Below are 16,181 nucleotides of genomic sequence, written 5' to 3'. Positions count from 1 at the left end.
GTAATTCTCACTAATGAGAAACGTGTGGTGTAAGTATTACTTAACTACAGAACCTCACGTGTTGAAGATGTACGTCATGAGTCATTAAACTCTGACAACTCCATCGGTCCATCTTAATCGCGTAATCGATCCGATGGCTACATACTCTACCTCGCATCTTTTCTACAGTTAATTGTAATGCGGTCTTTTTTCAGGAAGAATGCCAGAACGGATCCAACGGAATCGTCGAAGAGTCGGGAGAGTCGGAATAGAATTCCGATCAACGTCTGTCAGTAGAATGAACGAACGCGAAGGTAACGAAGACTGTCTGTGTGCGAATGGATTGGGCAGCCCTCCATTTAATTGACGAGTACGACAATACGATTGTTCGCGTAAGACGATTATCGGATTCCGAGTGGGTAATGACCAACCACGGAAATACTCAGCTCTAGAAACGATTCAATTAATTCGCCATTGTTTCGCAGCTGGGCGACTGTATTTTAAACAAGTAATCTTAACACGCAAATGACAACATTAGTAGAAAGAAATTTAATCGGCGTTAACCAGCGTTACGCTTTTCTACCGCGATTAATAATTACAAGCTATCAATTGTAACAGATCTTGGGATTGATTGAAATGAGAAAAGGACCGAAAAGTTAAAAATTCAAAGATGCGAGAAGTAAGTCTGAACGAGTTATAAGAAATTAGCTTCTTAATACTTCTCCGTGAAAACTTTCAACTCTTTATACAATTTGAATTGTAAAAGTATTCATTTCGAAGGAAGCACTTGAATTTCGAAATTAACGAGGTTTCTGACTAAAACTGTAAAGCACGTGTAATCTATTGGTGTTTAATATTTTGTAGCGTTCTTCCGGTAGGGATCATTTAATGAGGAAAAAAAACGGCTAATTTTTTCAGATTCTGATACGATATTATATTCTTGACAATTAGTTGATGTTTCAACGTGACCCATTATTTAGTGCTCCATTGAAGTACCTACATTGAAAGCTCCGATATCCAAAAATATTATTATTAACCGTGTAGTGATTTCAGTCACGGTAAAATATTCCGGAACGAAAATACCGCCAGGCAAGATATTAATATTTAACGAAGTAAGCAGCAACTACGAAACAGTTTCCAAGTGCAACACATTATTACTCTCCCTCCTATAACCAAAACCCCGTAGGGAAAAGCTGTAAATGGAGTGAAATGCTTCCTAACTTATTTATGAAACAAAAACATACTTCAACATATTATTGTAACTAATATTATTCTGCCTTCTGTAACACAAGATTTATTTTTAAAAAACGATTTGACATATTTTAAGAGCGTTATCCTCCATAATTGGTAAAGTGTATTGCGTTCATTTGAAAACAAAAAATATATTAAAACTTTGAACTTATTTCTATCTAATGCTTCTCTCTCTATGTGGCGTATATAAAAACCATTGCGTCGTGGCAATCACTGTACATAATTTGTGATATACCATACCTGTTTCACCTTGTCTATTTTGATCCTCTTTAAGAACGCGTATGAATGCTCGCGTAAAACATATCGACTGTTCATCGGACTATTGGATGTGGGAAGTTAAATTTAGTCAGTAAGGAACACTTGGAGTCAGAGAGCTACCGGCACACAACACGCACGGTACTTCTAGTAACGAGAAATAAGTGCACTGGCGAAAGGAAAGCTTGAGAAAAGCCAAGCAAGTAAAACAACGCAAAAATATTGTGCTAATGATGTAAACAAGTTTCTGCAAAGAGTAGTTCCCTCTCAGCTGACCTTTTTCAGTAATTACATGCAAATATGAAAATGTGAGTTGGGATGGAAATAATTATTACGGAAGTACGTGCGAGAAGAGTCACAGTTGGTTAACTTCATTAAATGGGACCTGCAATAATTCATGTCCGCAAAACGTGAAATGTGATCGAGTATTAATGTCCCAATAAATCGCAAGTCTCGGTACCGGTTAATCCAAGCGGTGGTCGAAATAATTGAGACTTCTTCGAGTACTCCACGTCCATACCGGGTGAAATGAATTAATTCTTAACACCCCACGTCGCAATGTGCGTTTACTGCAATTGTCCACCGCAGATTCGCGGGAAGTACCGCGGAGAATCGATTAAAGCGAGAGAGTAATCATTCGCCGAATCAAATTCGAGCGATTAGCCCCAATTGCTACTCCGAAAGGATAACCACTTCGAATTAGACTCCATCTCGCGGAGCAGCCAATCGCACGTTGTCGGCTGTCTAAAAAGCAACGATATAATTAATGGCGCGGAATTGAAATTACAGGTCTCCACGAGCAATTCCATTGTCGACCCATATTCGATGCGGAAACCGATTTCGCGCTCGGTCAATTCACTTAAAATTCAACGCAGAGCGCAGCTCTTCGCACCGCAATGCCAAGTACGGAACTTTCCTCGGTATTCCGAGCTCCCCGAGTTTCCTAGGATTTTTCGGTTTTTCGCTTTCCCGTAGAAAGCTCGCAAAGCTGCGCACGGCTATTCCGCTGCGCTTCGAGCGGACGGACCGTGCAAATTCCCCTGCGCAGCCGCAAAACGGGGAGACGTCCGCCGCTGCAAAGATTACTTATTTCATTAGCGTAACTAGGGTATGCTTTGTGAAAACGTCGGGAGAGAACGGATGTGAAAGACTCATGCACACGCACCGTTGGCAATTCATGCCGAGTGACCCACGCTGGTCGAAACTGCACGTGGCAGTGCACATACTTTTCCCAGGATTTATTCTTTCCCGTGCACATTATACCGCTGGAAATAATAAGAGACTTCAACGAAGACTCATTCGGGACAAGCTTCTAGGAGTATCATCGGATTTAGCGATGATCGCCATGAGAAATATCCTGCAGCTTTTTTGCAGACTCATTTGTTATGAATTTCCAACGTGCCTTAGATGGAGAAGTAAATTAATTTATACTTGATTGAAAAAAAAAATAAAGGAAACAAAGACACATCAGAGATTGTATGGAAATCTTCTCCCTTTAATCTTCCTCCGCTTCTCCCGCTCCCTTCTTTGCACATCGACATGTCGGGCATCAACAGCGAAGCTGCGAAAAGTAAGCAAATGCAAAACGAAAGCTCGTGGCCTAAAGCTGAGGCCAAAATTGATCAAAAGTGTCGAGTTGCCCCCAAACGAAGTGCAGGTGTACAGCGCTTCAGACCCGAGTAGACGGGCAGATAAAACGAGTGTCATTAAAAGCGTACCATAATGGAAGTTCAGCGAAATTATTTCGCCAAATATCGCAAAAAGCGCCGACGAAAGTCTGGAAGCGGGGTGTATTGAATAACGCGTTACCGTCATTACGTGCACGTTCCGCCCTATGAAACTGATTTTTGCGTCTCTCGCGGCCGCTTTTGCGCGTTTACCCGTCGATCTTCAAAAGTCGAGACGCAAAAAAGGGAAAGGAAAAATTTCCCGAGACGAAAGATTCTCACCTGGAGTCTGGGGATTTTTAGCGAGAAATTTTTCGGTTCCAACCACAGCCAAACGTTATTCGCGCGTGAACGTCGTAGCCCAACGTGGACCGTGAAAACCTTTGGAAACGTCATATTTATTGGAAGCTCGGGGAAAAATCGAGAGTGAAAGGAGGGATGAAATGGAAAAGAGGGAAGCAGGAGGGTGAAAGGAGCAGACGCTGTTTCGGCACAATTCGAGCGCATAAGCTTACTTCAAACGAGTACGTTTCAAAAGATCTGTACGACAGAGTCCGTATTAGTTACAAGTCCTCACAGAGACTCGCTTATGTGAGGCCACATTTGCGCGAATGTAAGTGGAAGTGAATGTACGCCCTGTGAAAATAATACGACCCAATCTGTCGGCGGAACCCCCTGCGAAAAGGACGCGCTCGCGCCATTATGGCGGCCGCGCATTTGTGCGAACCTGAGAGACGGTGCAAAAGAATTCCGTCGAGGGGGTCGAGTCATCGTACATGCGAAACATTTTCCCGTCAACCTTCTTGGGATGCACGACTTCGATGAGACGTAATGCAAAGTGCGACATATGCACGTAAATAGGGGACCAAACCTCATTGCAGGCTTTTCTCGAAAGGAGGATCCAAGAGGCAAATTTTTAATTTAAATTTTTTAATTTAACGAATATCGAAATATAATAATACATTTGCAATTGTTAACTCGACTGCTAGCCGCCGTACAATTTTTTGAGGATCGAATTGTTTGAACCAACCGAGGGCGACTATCGCAAAAGAGGATTGATATATCTTGGACGCCATTGTGTGGTATTTAGCTTACATGGGTCATGTCAATCGCCAAGCACTTTGTAATTGCTCTGTACGATTTATACACGTCATCAGTCCCGTGATGGCACTTGAGGAGGCAAACGTTCCATCCAGTAAGCCGTGCACCCACGATAAGTGTACTCGCGTGTTTCTCGAGCAAAGGAGGCAGCGATAGAACGCAAGGGTGAAGAGAGGAAAACGAATGGAGTGTGTAAACAGCCTTCAAACGGCCGTTGTGCGGTTGATATTGTGAAAAGTTTATACGAGCTGGGATATAAGTTACAGATTTTCGCAAACATCTCTGTACTCCCTGAACCAATGGAAACTTTGAATAAACTCACATGAGCTGATTTACGTGGACGCGGCCAGTTTGACCTCACGTGCATCGTGGACGCAGGAAAACGAAATTTCTGTTTGCAGGCGTAACTTCCCTGTTGCTTTAGGAAAACCCTTCAACTCTCTAGGACCTGACGATTATTAATGACGAAATTATTCCCGACGAGTACGCGATCGACTCCAGTGATACATGCGGCGTGCGCGTTCGCCTTATACCAGGACATTGCATGTGTATATTATTTTCAATTTTAATTTCCCGTTCCTTCGCATTTCAAAGAGGTACTCTCCATCACCGAGGAAGCACCTTAAAGGAATGAAACGTTTAGAGGTAGTTCGTTGCTTATGAACGATGCTCTCCCCTTCTGCTCTAAAATCTATTTCTTCCTTTATTAAAGAAACTCCCCATTCAAATCTAAATAGACGCGGAGATTAGCATGTAAAATGGCAACTGCAACTTGTATGAAATGGGCTTCAGGAAGACATCCCGGAAAATAGGTACACCGTGAGAGCAAGACAAATAAATAAGATTCCCGTCTTACAACTATCATGCTTCATTACGCAGATATCAACTTAACGTTGTCAATAAGGAGCTAATTAGTCATTCGATTCCGCGTAGGTGTCGTGTTACAGAAATATTTCAAGAAATCGACAAAGAACTATCTGGCGTTTCAACCTATCGCTTATTGTCAATTTATTAATATTTTATATTGTATTTAACTGATAATATGCCGCAAAATAATAATTACCGGTTATAATAATATTTAATACATCTTTACTCTGAGCAACTGGAACGTATCGTCTACGGAAGAAATCCGCTCTATAGGAAAAGATAATTTAAAATACGCAGATTTAAAATGAAGAATTGTTTAAGATGGCGAGGCTGCGAGACTGCAACAGAAAGGGTCTGTTTGCGAAACCTATGAAGTATTAAAGCAGAGGTGGAATGGTTTCAGGGCACTTTAGAAGTTAATCCGAGCCCGGAGCTGTTGCCCACAAAGCCGGAGGTCAGGAAGGCTGGTGGATAAAAAAACTGTTTGTTCAAGCCACCAACTGGACTGTCCGAAGTGCCGCCGTTTTTTTTTTTTTCTTTTTTTCCGTGGGACAACCAAATGGAAGGTTGCATTTCATTATTGTGTAGTACTCCTCATCGGACTCATTTGCGCGACGCTGTTTTAAAGACGCTTCGCACCAACTACAATTCCCAGTACTTCAATGAGTCCGCGGATAACGATAATGACGTTACCGGCTCAAACTTAGAAATTGGTATCTTATTACGGGAAACATGAAAACTGTACAGCCCTTCGGATATAGGTCGAATTTCAAATGAGAATTAATTTGATTTATTTATTATCGCGATGCAAAATTGTTCGGGGCTCTGAGCAAACTTGCTATTTATTCAAATGTATACAGAGAGGAAGCGACTTCCCGGACACCATTTGTAAAGCAGATGAAGTTTGGCAACTTACTAAATGTAGTATTCGGACATATATTAATTTATTATTTTTCTGACCGAGTTTTCAATGCGCTTAAGCATTTATATTTAGCAGGATTTGGTTTATCGTCTACAACTGTTGTCGCATGGAATCATAATATTCTTACTTATTTTCGAACCAATCGCACAAATCGTGCAGAACATTTCTGACACCAAGATATTAAAAAACACGTGAATATTCTCCACACTTAGCATGGAAAAGCACTTTGTTGATGTTAGTGTAATTGTAATAATTAATTTAACTTTACGAAGCTTCGATGCGCGATAACCTCCTGTAACCTAAAATAATGCAGTACCTACCTTATTATTCAGGACTTTTACATCTCCAGAATTATAATAAAGGTATAATTGATAAAGAAAAGAAAAAAATAATAACAACACATTCTTAAAGTGATATGAAAGAGTCAGCCCATATATATCAGATGGGAAAATATAAAAAATACTTTCACCAACGATTGCAAGAGAATGCTGGCTTGTCCTGGGGCTACACGTATTTTTAGAGCAAAAATTGACAAACTCGCGGCGTAGAACACCTAATAATTTACTGTAAAAGAAAAGAATATGCAAATTACCTAGGGTATTAAGAAACTCGTAGCGTTGAGCAATGCGAGAAACGCGCCCTGCGCGTTATTTTACTTATTCAACCCTGAGACATAGTCCGTGCTTCGTAACTTTCAGAACAGTGAAACAGCGCTGCCACAGTGAAACTTGAATGAGAAAACGGCATATGTCGGTAACGTAGAGCTCTAAATGCTGATTTACTTATATTTACCTACAGGAAGTCGATGATATATCGGAACTCCCGTACCCCCGTAATATCAACCAATGGTAATATATTACTATCTAATAATAAAATCAGCGAATTGAATCGATAGCTGTGCCATTTTTCTAACATACAGAAATCTTCTAGCTCGACTTCGTCTACATTTTCCCGTGTGAAATTCCCTCTAGTAACTCATATCCTGGAGAGCCGAAGGTGGCTGCTCTGACATTCTTTCTGTTTAAAGCATTTCCTAAGATCCGTGACTCTTCTAGTTCCCCGGAAAAACTTTGGTACACCCGCTCAAGGCGAGTGGGGAAATCAATAAGGTAACTGTGTTCAGTTCGCAAATGGCAAGCATTTAACCGCGTGCAACTATCGTAACCGCAAGGTTTGCATTATCAGAAAGTACCATGCGGGATTTCGAGGCCTATTTGAACAACTGATTCTAACATAATTACTCAGTGACAACGACAGCCAGACGTGTTTCCATACGTCAGCGAGAAAATTTACGAAATGTAGAAAACTGAACAGTTTCGTCAACAGCTAGTGTCAACGAAACATGCCGAAAATTAGTGAACCTACAGACTCCTGACGGTTCCTGAAAGTGCTTTAAGCTAAGTGCTGATATGCCCAAAGATGTCACTCGATCGAAGGACTTTTCTATGCTGCCTGGGTCTTTATGCTCTTTTCCTACAACTCGACCTAGGTGAAAGTACTCACATAACGGGCACCTTCGAAACCAAGGAGTTCTTTCGATTTCTTATGAAGTTCGGCTTTCAAAAGACTGACAGACATCACCAGAGGGATTCCTATGGGTATATCTTTGGGAACGTCACATCTCGGTCCAATTTTTCTGTGCCAATTACTCTGGCAGTTCTCGATCGGGGCCATTTCTTGGAATATTATGGAAATCGTACCATTCGTGATAAGAGCACCGCATGTGCATTAATGTTCGAAGCATTAAATCAGACTTCTTATGATATGCACTGCAACGACGAGGGCCAAGACTTTTTAAGGTATGTTACATTGCATGTTAAATTTCTTTATCTAGACAATTAAATTAAACTTAAAGGTATTGATTCTTTACAGAAGAGTACCTTGCCCACTTGGGAAATTATGTCCAGATGAGGATTCCATTTGGAATGTAGTCAAAGGACATCAGTTCACATATGTCATCCAAGATCTGTGGCAACCACGGTTTTGGTACATAAGTTTAGTCGCGTGTTACAGAAATACCACCACTTGTCAGTGGGAGCATTACCAACAGCACGATGAATTAGATTACGATATCTGGCTTGTAAATGGCAATCCTAACACCAGCGGTTTAAATAGTTTTACTTACCAGTTTTCATACGACAGGCAAAACACCATTGAACTTTACTTACTGTTTTTTATGTGCTATATCATGCTAGTACCAATGCAACTATATGCAGTTAGAATGCAAAGGCATCCTGTTACAAGGCTATTTACAGCAAGTTTATTGTTAGAATTTATCGCAGTATGTTTAATTTTAATACATGTACTCAAATTTGCCCTTGATGGTGTTGGGTATGAACCATTAGAGGTTGCAGGAGACATTTTTGATATTTTATCTCGGGTAAGAAATCTATTAATATACCAGTTGTGTTTAATAAATACGACTTTATTAATACTAAAGTAAATAAAAAAATAAAGGCAAGTCAAGGAATTATACTTACAAATTGCCTTTACTATTCTATTTACTCTAATAATTATGCAAATAATATTTGGTTAATTTTAATTACGAATTTTTTTATTCAGACATCTTTTATGCTGCTTTTACTACTACTGGCTAAAGGATGGGCTGTCACAAGAATGGAACTAACATGGAAACCGTTAGTGTTTGCCATTTGGTTGTGTTATGGGATTGTACACATTTTATTATATGTATGGAATATGGTATGTACTACTATTTTACATTGTAAATGAAAATATTTTATATTTTATGACATCATTGAAGTAATACCAACTCTATATATTTACAGACTGAAGTTGATATCATTGAAGACATAGATGAGTACCAAACGTGGCCAGGGTGGTTCATACTTTTATTTCGCAGTGTCATAATGGTGTGGTTTTTATATGAGCTGCGCAACACAATGACTTATGAACACAATACACAAAAATTAAATTTCTTACTTCATTTTGGTGCATCATCTCTAGTTTGGTTTATATATTTACCCATTATTGCACTTATAGCTCTTCAAGTGAGTGCATTGTGGAGGTTTAAACTTCTGCTTGGTGAGTCGACCGATATGACTATTGTCGAAAATATAGAAGTCTTCAATTAATTAAATCCTTTGTAATCTGTTATAACAAATTTTTGTTTTCTATATACTTATATTATCTTCTTCCATACAGGAATAACATATTCTGCAGACTGTTTCGCTTACTGTGTGATGGCACACTTGTTATGGCCAACTCGAAGTGAACAGTATTTTCTACTTGCACAAGGTGCTGACAATGGTGATGAACTTGATGAGTTCAATGAAGCACCACATGTACTAAATAATTACGTGGAACCTCCAGAACTTAGTAAAATAATTGCCTAATGTTAACATAAGGTAACAAATGGCATAAATTGTTTTAAAGAAGAATTGGCGCAAATTAACGATGATATGATGTAAGATTGCCAAATGTTCAAAAACGATAAAACATGATCTGCGCTATTTGAGACTGAAGTACCTTACACATGTTTTGATCTAACTATAACTGTCCTATTTGATCATTACACCACACTTCAAATAGACTTAAGAAATTAGATTGATAGTAAACCTGACTGAATCAAGATTAATATCAACAGATCAGCACCTCTTGCTATGCGCAAACCTGTTTTATAATTGCCTAAGAACTATTATTTTTTAGAAAATAACAATTACTTCTGCAATACTAGTTAACGATGTACATATGCGTATGCATTGATATAAATTATATGGGATACGTATTAGCGCAAGTAATTTATGATTTACTGGCATAGGGCTGTGTATATCGAAATTTATGAATTGTGAATAGAGAGCGAAGAATTATATTGCATGCACAGTCTGTGTTTGTAGAGTGTATTGCAGAATGTATTGAATTTGTTAGTGAACACTGTCTAACAGTGGTAAATTATACTTGTCTTAATATTCAGTATACTTTAATGAATATAGCCAGTATGGTGCTTTCATACAGAAAAACTTGATGTACAATTTATTCAAAGGTCTTTTAATTAAATTAATTATTTATAATTCAGGGTGTCGTGATATGCAAATTAAATCGACTTCGGTTTTTTACCAGTATTGTCAAGCTCAATAGTATCTTTCGCATCAATAAATTACATAACTATCTATATAAGTTTTATTGAGCTGGTCTAAACATATAGTAATTTCAAAATAAACACATTTCTACTGTGTCCAAAACAAAATTTGTTTATGTCAAGTTTACTGAAATTTATAAAATTAACTCCATTTAATTATTTATCTTGTGAAATATTTTATCAGACCTGAATTACTCTACGTACACATACTTTGTTGGCTGCCACTATGATACTCAAGTCTATTGAATTTTAGTAACAGTAGTCAGGATAGAAACTTATAGTTGTTGAGGGTGATTTAATCGTTAATTGTTATATTATACAACTTTGTTTTGCATATAAGCAGTATGAATAGTAATTATGTTTACTTTTATAGGAATTTGTGTGTAACACTATACAATATCATCGATCTAAAATTGATTATAAAATGAAATTTTATAAAGCTTTTAAGACACAAAAAAGAATCACGTACATGATAACCCTTTCTATATTTATTATTAGTATGTATATTTAATTCTTTATTGTTCAAATTTATGTGTGATCTATACATCTAGAAAGAACTTTTCTATGGCATTATTACTGCACAAGTTTGTTATATAAAAGACAGTGTTACAAATGAAATTATTTCTGTTAATCATCATTTGATATAATTCGTGCATTTATGTTAAGACTAGCAAAATATGTTAGCTTCTACACAATGTAATTAACGTACAAGTTTAATTTTAGTGTCAGGTCTTATTAATCAAGCGCTAATTCAACATAGTTAAATAGCAGTATTGGTGAAAACAGTACTCTCAAAAGCATATTTGCAAGCTATGAAAGTGTAGCCAAATCTTAGACAGCGCAATTTTTAAATGTTATACATTGAATAATAAGTACATTTGGAGCAACTCTTTTGTGTAGTTTCTTATGTATTTAAATATATCAAGGTTAATTATCAAAACCCGATTCTCTTTAGTGTATATGTATATACGTACATACGTCGCATCAAAATCGTACCAGATTTTACTCTCATTCGATGTTTTTATATTAAGTAGCTTTTACATTAGAACATCTCCTAGAAAAAAAAATATAGAAATTACCAGGTTTAAATACGTATTCCTCATTTTAAATAATGTGCACATATTCCGATTAATTCTGTAATCGATCATTATGTAGCAGTAATTATCATGTTATTTTTACATATGTATCAAATGTTTAATTAAAGTTTTATGATTTTTTCCCATTAATGTGATAATCAATGAATTTCAAATAAATTACTTCAATTCCAAGACAAAATTGTTTTATTTTAATACTTAAACATGAATATTTTTTATCCAAACGACAAATATCAGTCATAATGTACATTCATGTGTTCACAATAACTTTAAATTTGATGTAAGGCGATCAACTACTAATTTAGGAGCAGGTCCAATTCCTAATGCTGATATCGTTCCAGGTTCTAATTGCGTTCTACCCGCATCTCTTATAATGGCTGTTATAAGGCCATTTTGTCGAGCATCATATGCTAATGTTAATAGTTCCTTTTCATTTGGGATTCTAAGAACTATCTTTGGTTGACCAACTTGTAGCCATCTACTAAATGCGTCTTGGTCCTTTCCACTTGCTAATGCTTGTCGATAGCACTCCAGGGCTGCGTGTGCACACTGTGCTGCTGCTTTGCCCTTCGTCATGGGTATATCCGTTCTTACAACGATTACCATTTTGTAGCTATCTTCTTTCAAAGCATTAGTGAACAAGGATCTTATGCGTTTTAAAATGGATCTCATTTCTATAATGTATATTATGAATATCTTTCCTGTTGTTGTTTCTGGTATTCTGCCATGCACAATTTAAATTGTTGCACTTGTTTTTGGCATTTTCTCCAATCTTGGGTTTCTGCGATACACTCCTGAAAAGAGTATTTAAACCAGTCTCAATTTGATTACTGGTAGGCCTTTTATTATTATTCGAATCCGTACCTGAACCTGATAATGTAAATCTGCACAGCCAGTTTTCTTCAACATGCGTTCAACCGGATCTTCGATATCATCTTGCTTTGATTGAATTACAGTGACAGTCATACTAATTGGTATTACTTAAAGCCGCTACTGATATACGAAGTTCAATTCTATAGCACTTTATTTGCCAATAATTTGTAACGAACTCACTAATTTTGACTATTCACATTTTAACACATTCGGTACTCCGATATATTTTACTCTTATAACTTCAAGCCGCAAACATTTCATTCATAAAGTGTCTCTATTCAATAGATATCCACACTCATCGGTAATTTAATGCTTTAGCCGATTTCCTAATTGATCATTCTCCTTGATTCACTTTTTCATTGTTGATCATGTAACAAAAATTTGGCTATGCCATAGTCGCTATGGTGATGGTGGCTCCATCACGTGGAACTATTCCCACGTCTTCCTATTCTCAATCAATTTTGGTATGTCCGTCTGAATTCATCAATAAAATATATTACTCACGGCCGTGGGCTAGCAGAATCAAAATAGGTTTGTCGCGTTGTTTGCACTTTCTACACTCGAGCGTTGCTCCGTAATTTTGCAGTAAAAAATTGGCTTCAATAGAGTACACCTCTGGATACTCTGGGGCCAAAGAACAGCAACAATAACAACACATACACTCGAGTGTAACGAATCGGGCCGAAATCCAACTCACGAAGAAGAAGAATAGTATAACGAGGGCGTTACACTTTCGTCGACGTCTCGAACGCCAGAAAGCTCAAGAAAGTACATACATACACCAGGTATAATCAGATATGTAGTGCCTGAAGAATTTACAATCTGTTTGTTTTGTGGTTTAAAAATCTTTGTGTACAGTGCGTTATCTGAGTTTTACACTTTGACATTATGTGGTATCTCTTTTATCCAACAAGTCTTGTTCTTGCATGAAAATGGAGAGTGAGAATGAAATTCGCAAGAGACGAAGTGTCATAGTAACGGGATTTGGACCGTTTGGTGAAATATCTGTAAACGCTAGTTGGGAGGCGGTTAAGGAACTTTTAAAGTTTTCCGATGATTTGAAAAAGGATCATGATGTTGACTTAATTGCAGAACTGATTCCAGTTTCATATAATTATGTATCTAATCGGGTGCCAGAATTATGGAAAAAGTATAATCCAATAGTAAGTAATAAAACATTGATTAGCGACCAAAGTACATATGACCTTAGTGTTAAATACACGTTATTTTAGGTTGTAATACATGTTGGTGTATCACAGAGCAGTAAGTGCATTGAAATAGAACAAAAAGCACACAGTACAGGTTATGACAAACATGACACTTATAAAGAATTACCAAATGAATCTGATATATTGGAACGTGCATTTCAAACCGATATTGATGTTAAGACTATTTGTTCTAATATAAAAAAATGTATTAATAATATTGGATGCCAAATTTCTATGTCAGACAATGCTGGCAGATATCTTTGTGAATACATTTACTATCAGTCACTTAATATCGACAAATCTCGAGTCATTTTTATTCATGTACCTGACATTAGCCACTATCCCAGTGCTCAAACTGCAAAAGCATTATATATTATATTATGTACTCTACTCAAGCATTTAAATGATTGAAGTATATATGTATATGTATATGTACGTACCAACAGGGTAAAAGGGATGATAATAAAATATCTACTTGAATAAAAAATATGATTACTATATTCTGTGCAAATTCTTCATAAGTTTTATATTATATTGAAAATTACCCTTATTATTATGTTTTGCAGTAACTATTCTGTATGATGAAATTTTGTCCTGACCGGAGTGATATTATTTTTCAATTCTCGTGAAAATGGCTTTCTCAACATTTCTGCCACATGTCCCATTTGGATGGTACAATCAGGATTTAAATTTGGTGGCAATAATGTACATTCCCTTTCAAATATAGAAGCTAATCCTTCCAATAGTTCCACAAAGCCCATTGACAGTGCTGCACGGCGCAGTCTATTTAACTCCTGAAAGTTCAAAGCAATAAATGGTAATGTGTTTTAAAAATTGTATGAGAGCATATGCTAACCTTATAAAAATTTTGTGTTTTCTCTGGCAATTTTCGAGCATGTCTTAGTATCTTCTGAATGTCAGATTGCAAACCAACTTGGCGAATCCAAGATGGAGCATTCTGAGAATAACTCCTTTTTTCCGCTGGTCGGACTGGAAAGGCAGCTTCAGAGGTCTTATTTGATGACTCGATTGGGCCTAAATTACTGAAGTTTCCTAGCCAAGGTACAACGTCAGATCCAGGCTCCAATACTGTTAACATTAAATTAGACTTTTTCTTGGTATCAGCCCACGAATAAATAAATCCGTACCAATCAGAATTCAAGAGACACAGAGCAGCCATATTTTCCACCTATATGTAAATGCATAATTTTTAAAAATGATATCGCAACACAAATTTGTTATATTAAAATTAAACCTAACCTTTAATGCTCCATGCAGTAAGACACAGAAGGAAGGTACTTTTCCTTCATCTCCATTGTCATCTGTATCAGAGTCTTCCTCTAAGGATATACCTTGCATACTGGGTGTTTTCTCGGTTGATACTGGTAACACTAAATGCCTTGATATAGCACTAGGACTGCCTACATCTGCGACTGATATAAAACCGCAAATTTCAATAGTTTTAGATATAATTAATCCTGTGACCAATTCAAAATCTGTCTTTTTTACATACGGCTGAAACATATATTTAATATGAAGAAATATACATTACAGGATAGATTACAATGATATTTATCTATAGTATCTTTTATAATTACCAATGGTGCAGGAGATAAAAGTATTCGAGATCCCAAGTGACCACATTTTAAATAACCTTGGAATGACACATAATTGGACTCTGCTAATTTTTGAAAGCAATTTACCACCGAATTTTTAGTAAGCGGGCCTTCAGGAATCATAACAGTACTGTCACCACCTGCTAATTCTACTAAACGTTGATAAAGTGGAAGCCCAACAGATAATCCTCGATCTTTAAAACATAAATGCACATTGAAAGCATTTGTACAGAATAGCACTTATCAGTTTCAATATTGTCATCGTACCTTGTTGGGATGCAATGCATACGATGCTTAATTTTCCTGGATATGGAAACGGTAACGGAAATGGATTCATTTCCCTGGTGACATTCAACGAGTTTAATGAATCTCCTAGGGACATTGGGCCAACACCAGGATTCCCATCAGTTACCAAAACTACCTGACATGCAGTGGTATTTCCCCATTCTGCCATTATTACATTATTCACACCATGAAGAGCTGTTTCAATACAGGTCTTGTCGCATTCCTCGATATTTTGTAATTTTGCACGTATGGTATCATAATCCCGAGTAAAGGGACAAACCACTTCATACAAAGATGAGAATACAACCTGTTTAACCAAAATCGGTACGTACATAAGATATAAAAAAAACTATTTTAAACATTGTTTTAGTTGAAGCACCTTACCAAACTTACCAAAGATACGAATTCAAGTTTTGAGTTCACTTGCAAGTAGTACAATAGTGCATTTATTCCTTGCACAGCTAAATGATGTCTTGTTAATTGCTCATTCTGTGAATTGTCAGCCGATATGTTTCCTTGGACAGGACGTCTCATCGACAGAGATACGTCTAATGCAATAACGGTAGGCATCTTGTAACTTGTTTCATAAACATATATAGTGCCACTGTTATCTAAAAATAAAATTAACATTATTTATAGAAAGGAACGCGAGTAAGAAGACGTTTAATTATAACTGACAAAATTATTAGACTGAATTAATCAATTGACATAACCATAAACATAACTGTAATTCCCAAATACATACATTCCTACAATTTCATCCTTTCTTTTCAGTAAAATATTCTCTTTTGAAGTAGAGCACTGAAATAAATATTATTTCCAAAATTAATTACATAGCTGTCAGAAGTAACATACTACCCAAAGCGATGTGGTGTCAATATTTATTGTTTATAAGGGAAGAGCACTCGTGGCGCCCTCTTTGGCTTTACTCTTCACTTACCTTATTTATTTTGTCAGAGATCTGCTA

The 16,181-nt window shown here is 37.0% G+C and overlaps 4 protein-coding genes across 7 annotated transcripts; 2 read left to right on the top strand and 2 right to left on the bottom strand.

Annotated features, from left to right (window-relative positions):
- Positions 1–6,642: 6,642 nt before the first annotated feature.
- On the top strand, positions 6,643–11,078 carry LOC105698019 (transmembrane protein 145). 2 transcript variants are annotated; one of them, XM_012421846.2, is made up of 6 exons: positions 6,643–7,151; positions 7,228–7,841; positions 7,915–8,422; positions 8,605–8,742; positions 8,829–9,084; positions 9,205–11,078. In XM_012421846.2, exons 2-6 carry the CDS (start codon positions 7,462–7,464, stop codon positions 9,393–9,395), a joined length of 1,473 nt encoding a protein of 490 aa, XP_012277269.1. In that variant the 5' UTR covers positions 6,643–7,151; positions 7,228–7,461; the 3' UTR covers positions 9,396–11,078. The 2 variants fall into 2 exon arrangements, with proteins under 2 accessions (XP_012277269.1, XP_023290509.1); XM_023434741.1 differs by having other exon boundaries at positions 6,643–7,841.
- A 322-nt stretch (positions 11,079–11,400) lies between these two features.
- Positions 11,401–12,885, bottom strand: LOC105698022 (probable peptidyl-tRNA hydrolase 2). The gene is made up of 2 exons (XM_012421850.1): positions 12,097–12,885; positions 11,401–12,026 (listed from the first exon to the last, which is right to left on the bottom strand). The coding sequence occupies exon 2, from the start codon at positions 11,902–11,904 to the stop codon at positions 11,491–11,493; it is 414 nt and encodes a 137-aa protein (XP_012277273.1). The 5' UTR covers positions 11,905–12,026; positions 12,097–12,885; the 3' UTR covers positions 11,401–11,490.
- LOC105697867 (pyroglutamyl-peptidase 1) lies at positions 12,507–13,800 on the top strand. The gene is made up of 5 exons (XM_012421599.2): positions 12,507–12,569; positions 12,712–12,773; positions 12,865–12,890; positions 13,198–13,268; positions 13,338–13,800. Exons 1-5 carry the CDS (start codon positions 12,507–12,509, stop codon positions 13,722–13,724), a joined length of 609 nt encoding a protein of 202 aa, XP_012277022.1. The 3' UTR covers positions 13,725–13,800.
- On the bottom strand, positions 13,789–16,113 carry LOC105698018 (integrator complex subunit 14). Of its 3 annotated transcripts, none has more exons than XM_012421844.2 (7): positions 16,048–16,113; positions 15,608–15,825; positions 15,197–15,521; positions 14,912–15,123; positions 14,574–14,828; positions 14,170–14,502; positions 13,789–14,107 (listed from the first exon to the last, which is right to left on the bottom strand). In XM_012421844.2, the coding sequence occupies exons 2-7, from the start codon at positions 15,782–15,784 to the stop codon at positions 13,883–13,885; spliced, it is 1,527 nt and encodes a 508-aa protein (XP_012277267.1). In that variant the 5' UTR covers positions 15,785–15,825; positions 16,048–16,113; the 3' UTR covers positions 13,789–13,882. The 3 variants fall into 3 exon arrangements, with proteins under 3 accessions (XP_012277267.1, XP_012277266.1, XP_012277268.1); XM_012421843.2 differs by having other exon boundaries at positions 15,960–16,112; XM_012421845.2 differs by having other exon boundaries at positions 16,070–16,103.
- Positions 16,114–16,181: the final 68 nt, after the last annotated feature.

The sequence above is a fragment of the Orussus abietinus genome, unplaced genomic scaffold (genome assembly GCF_000612105.2).
Source record: "Orussus abietinus isolate OABI.00-Male unplaced genomic scaffold, Oabi_2.0 scaffold1, whole genome shotgun sequence".
NCBI lineage: Eukaryota > Metazoa > Arthropoda > Insecta > Hymenoptera > Orussidae > Orussus > Orussus abietinus.
Note: the sequence above shows the minus strand (reverse complement) of the source record. Positions and strands in the feature narration are given on the sequence as shown.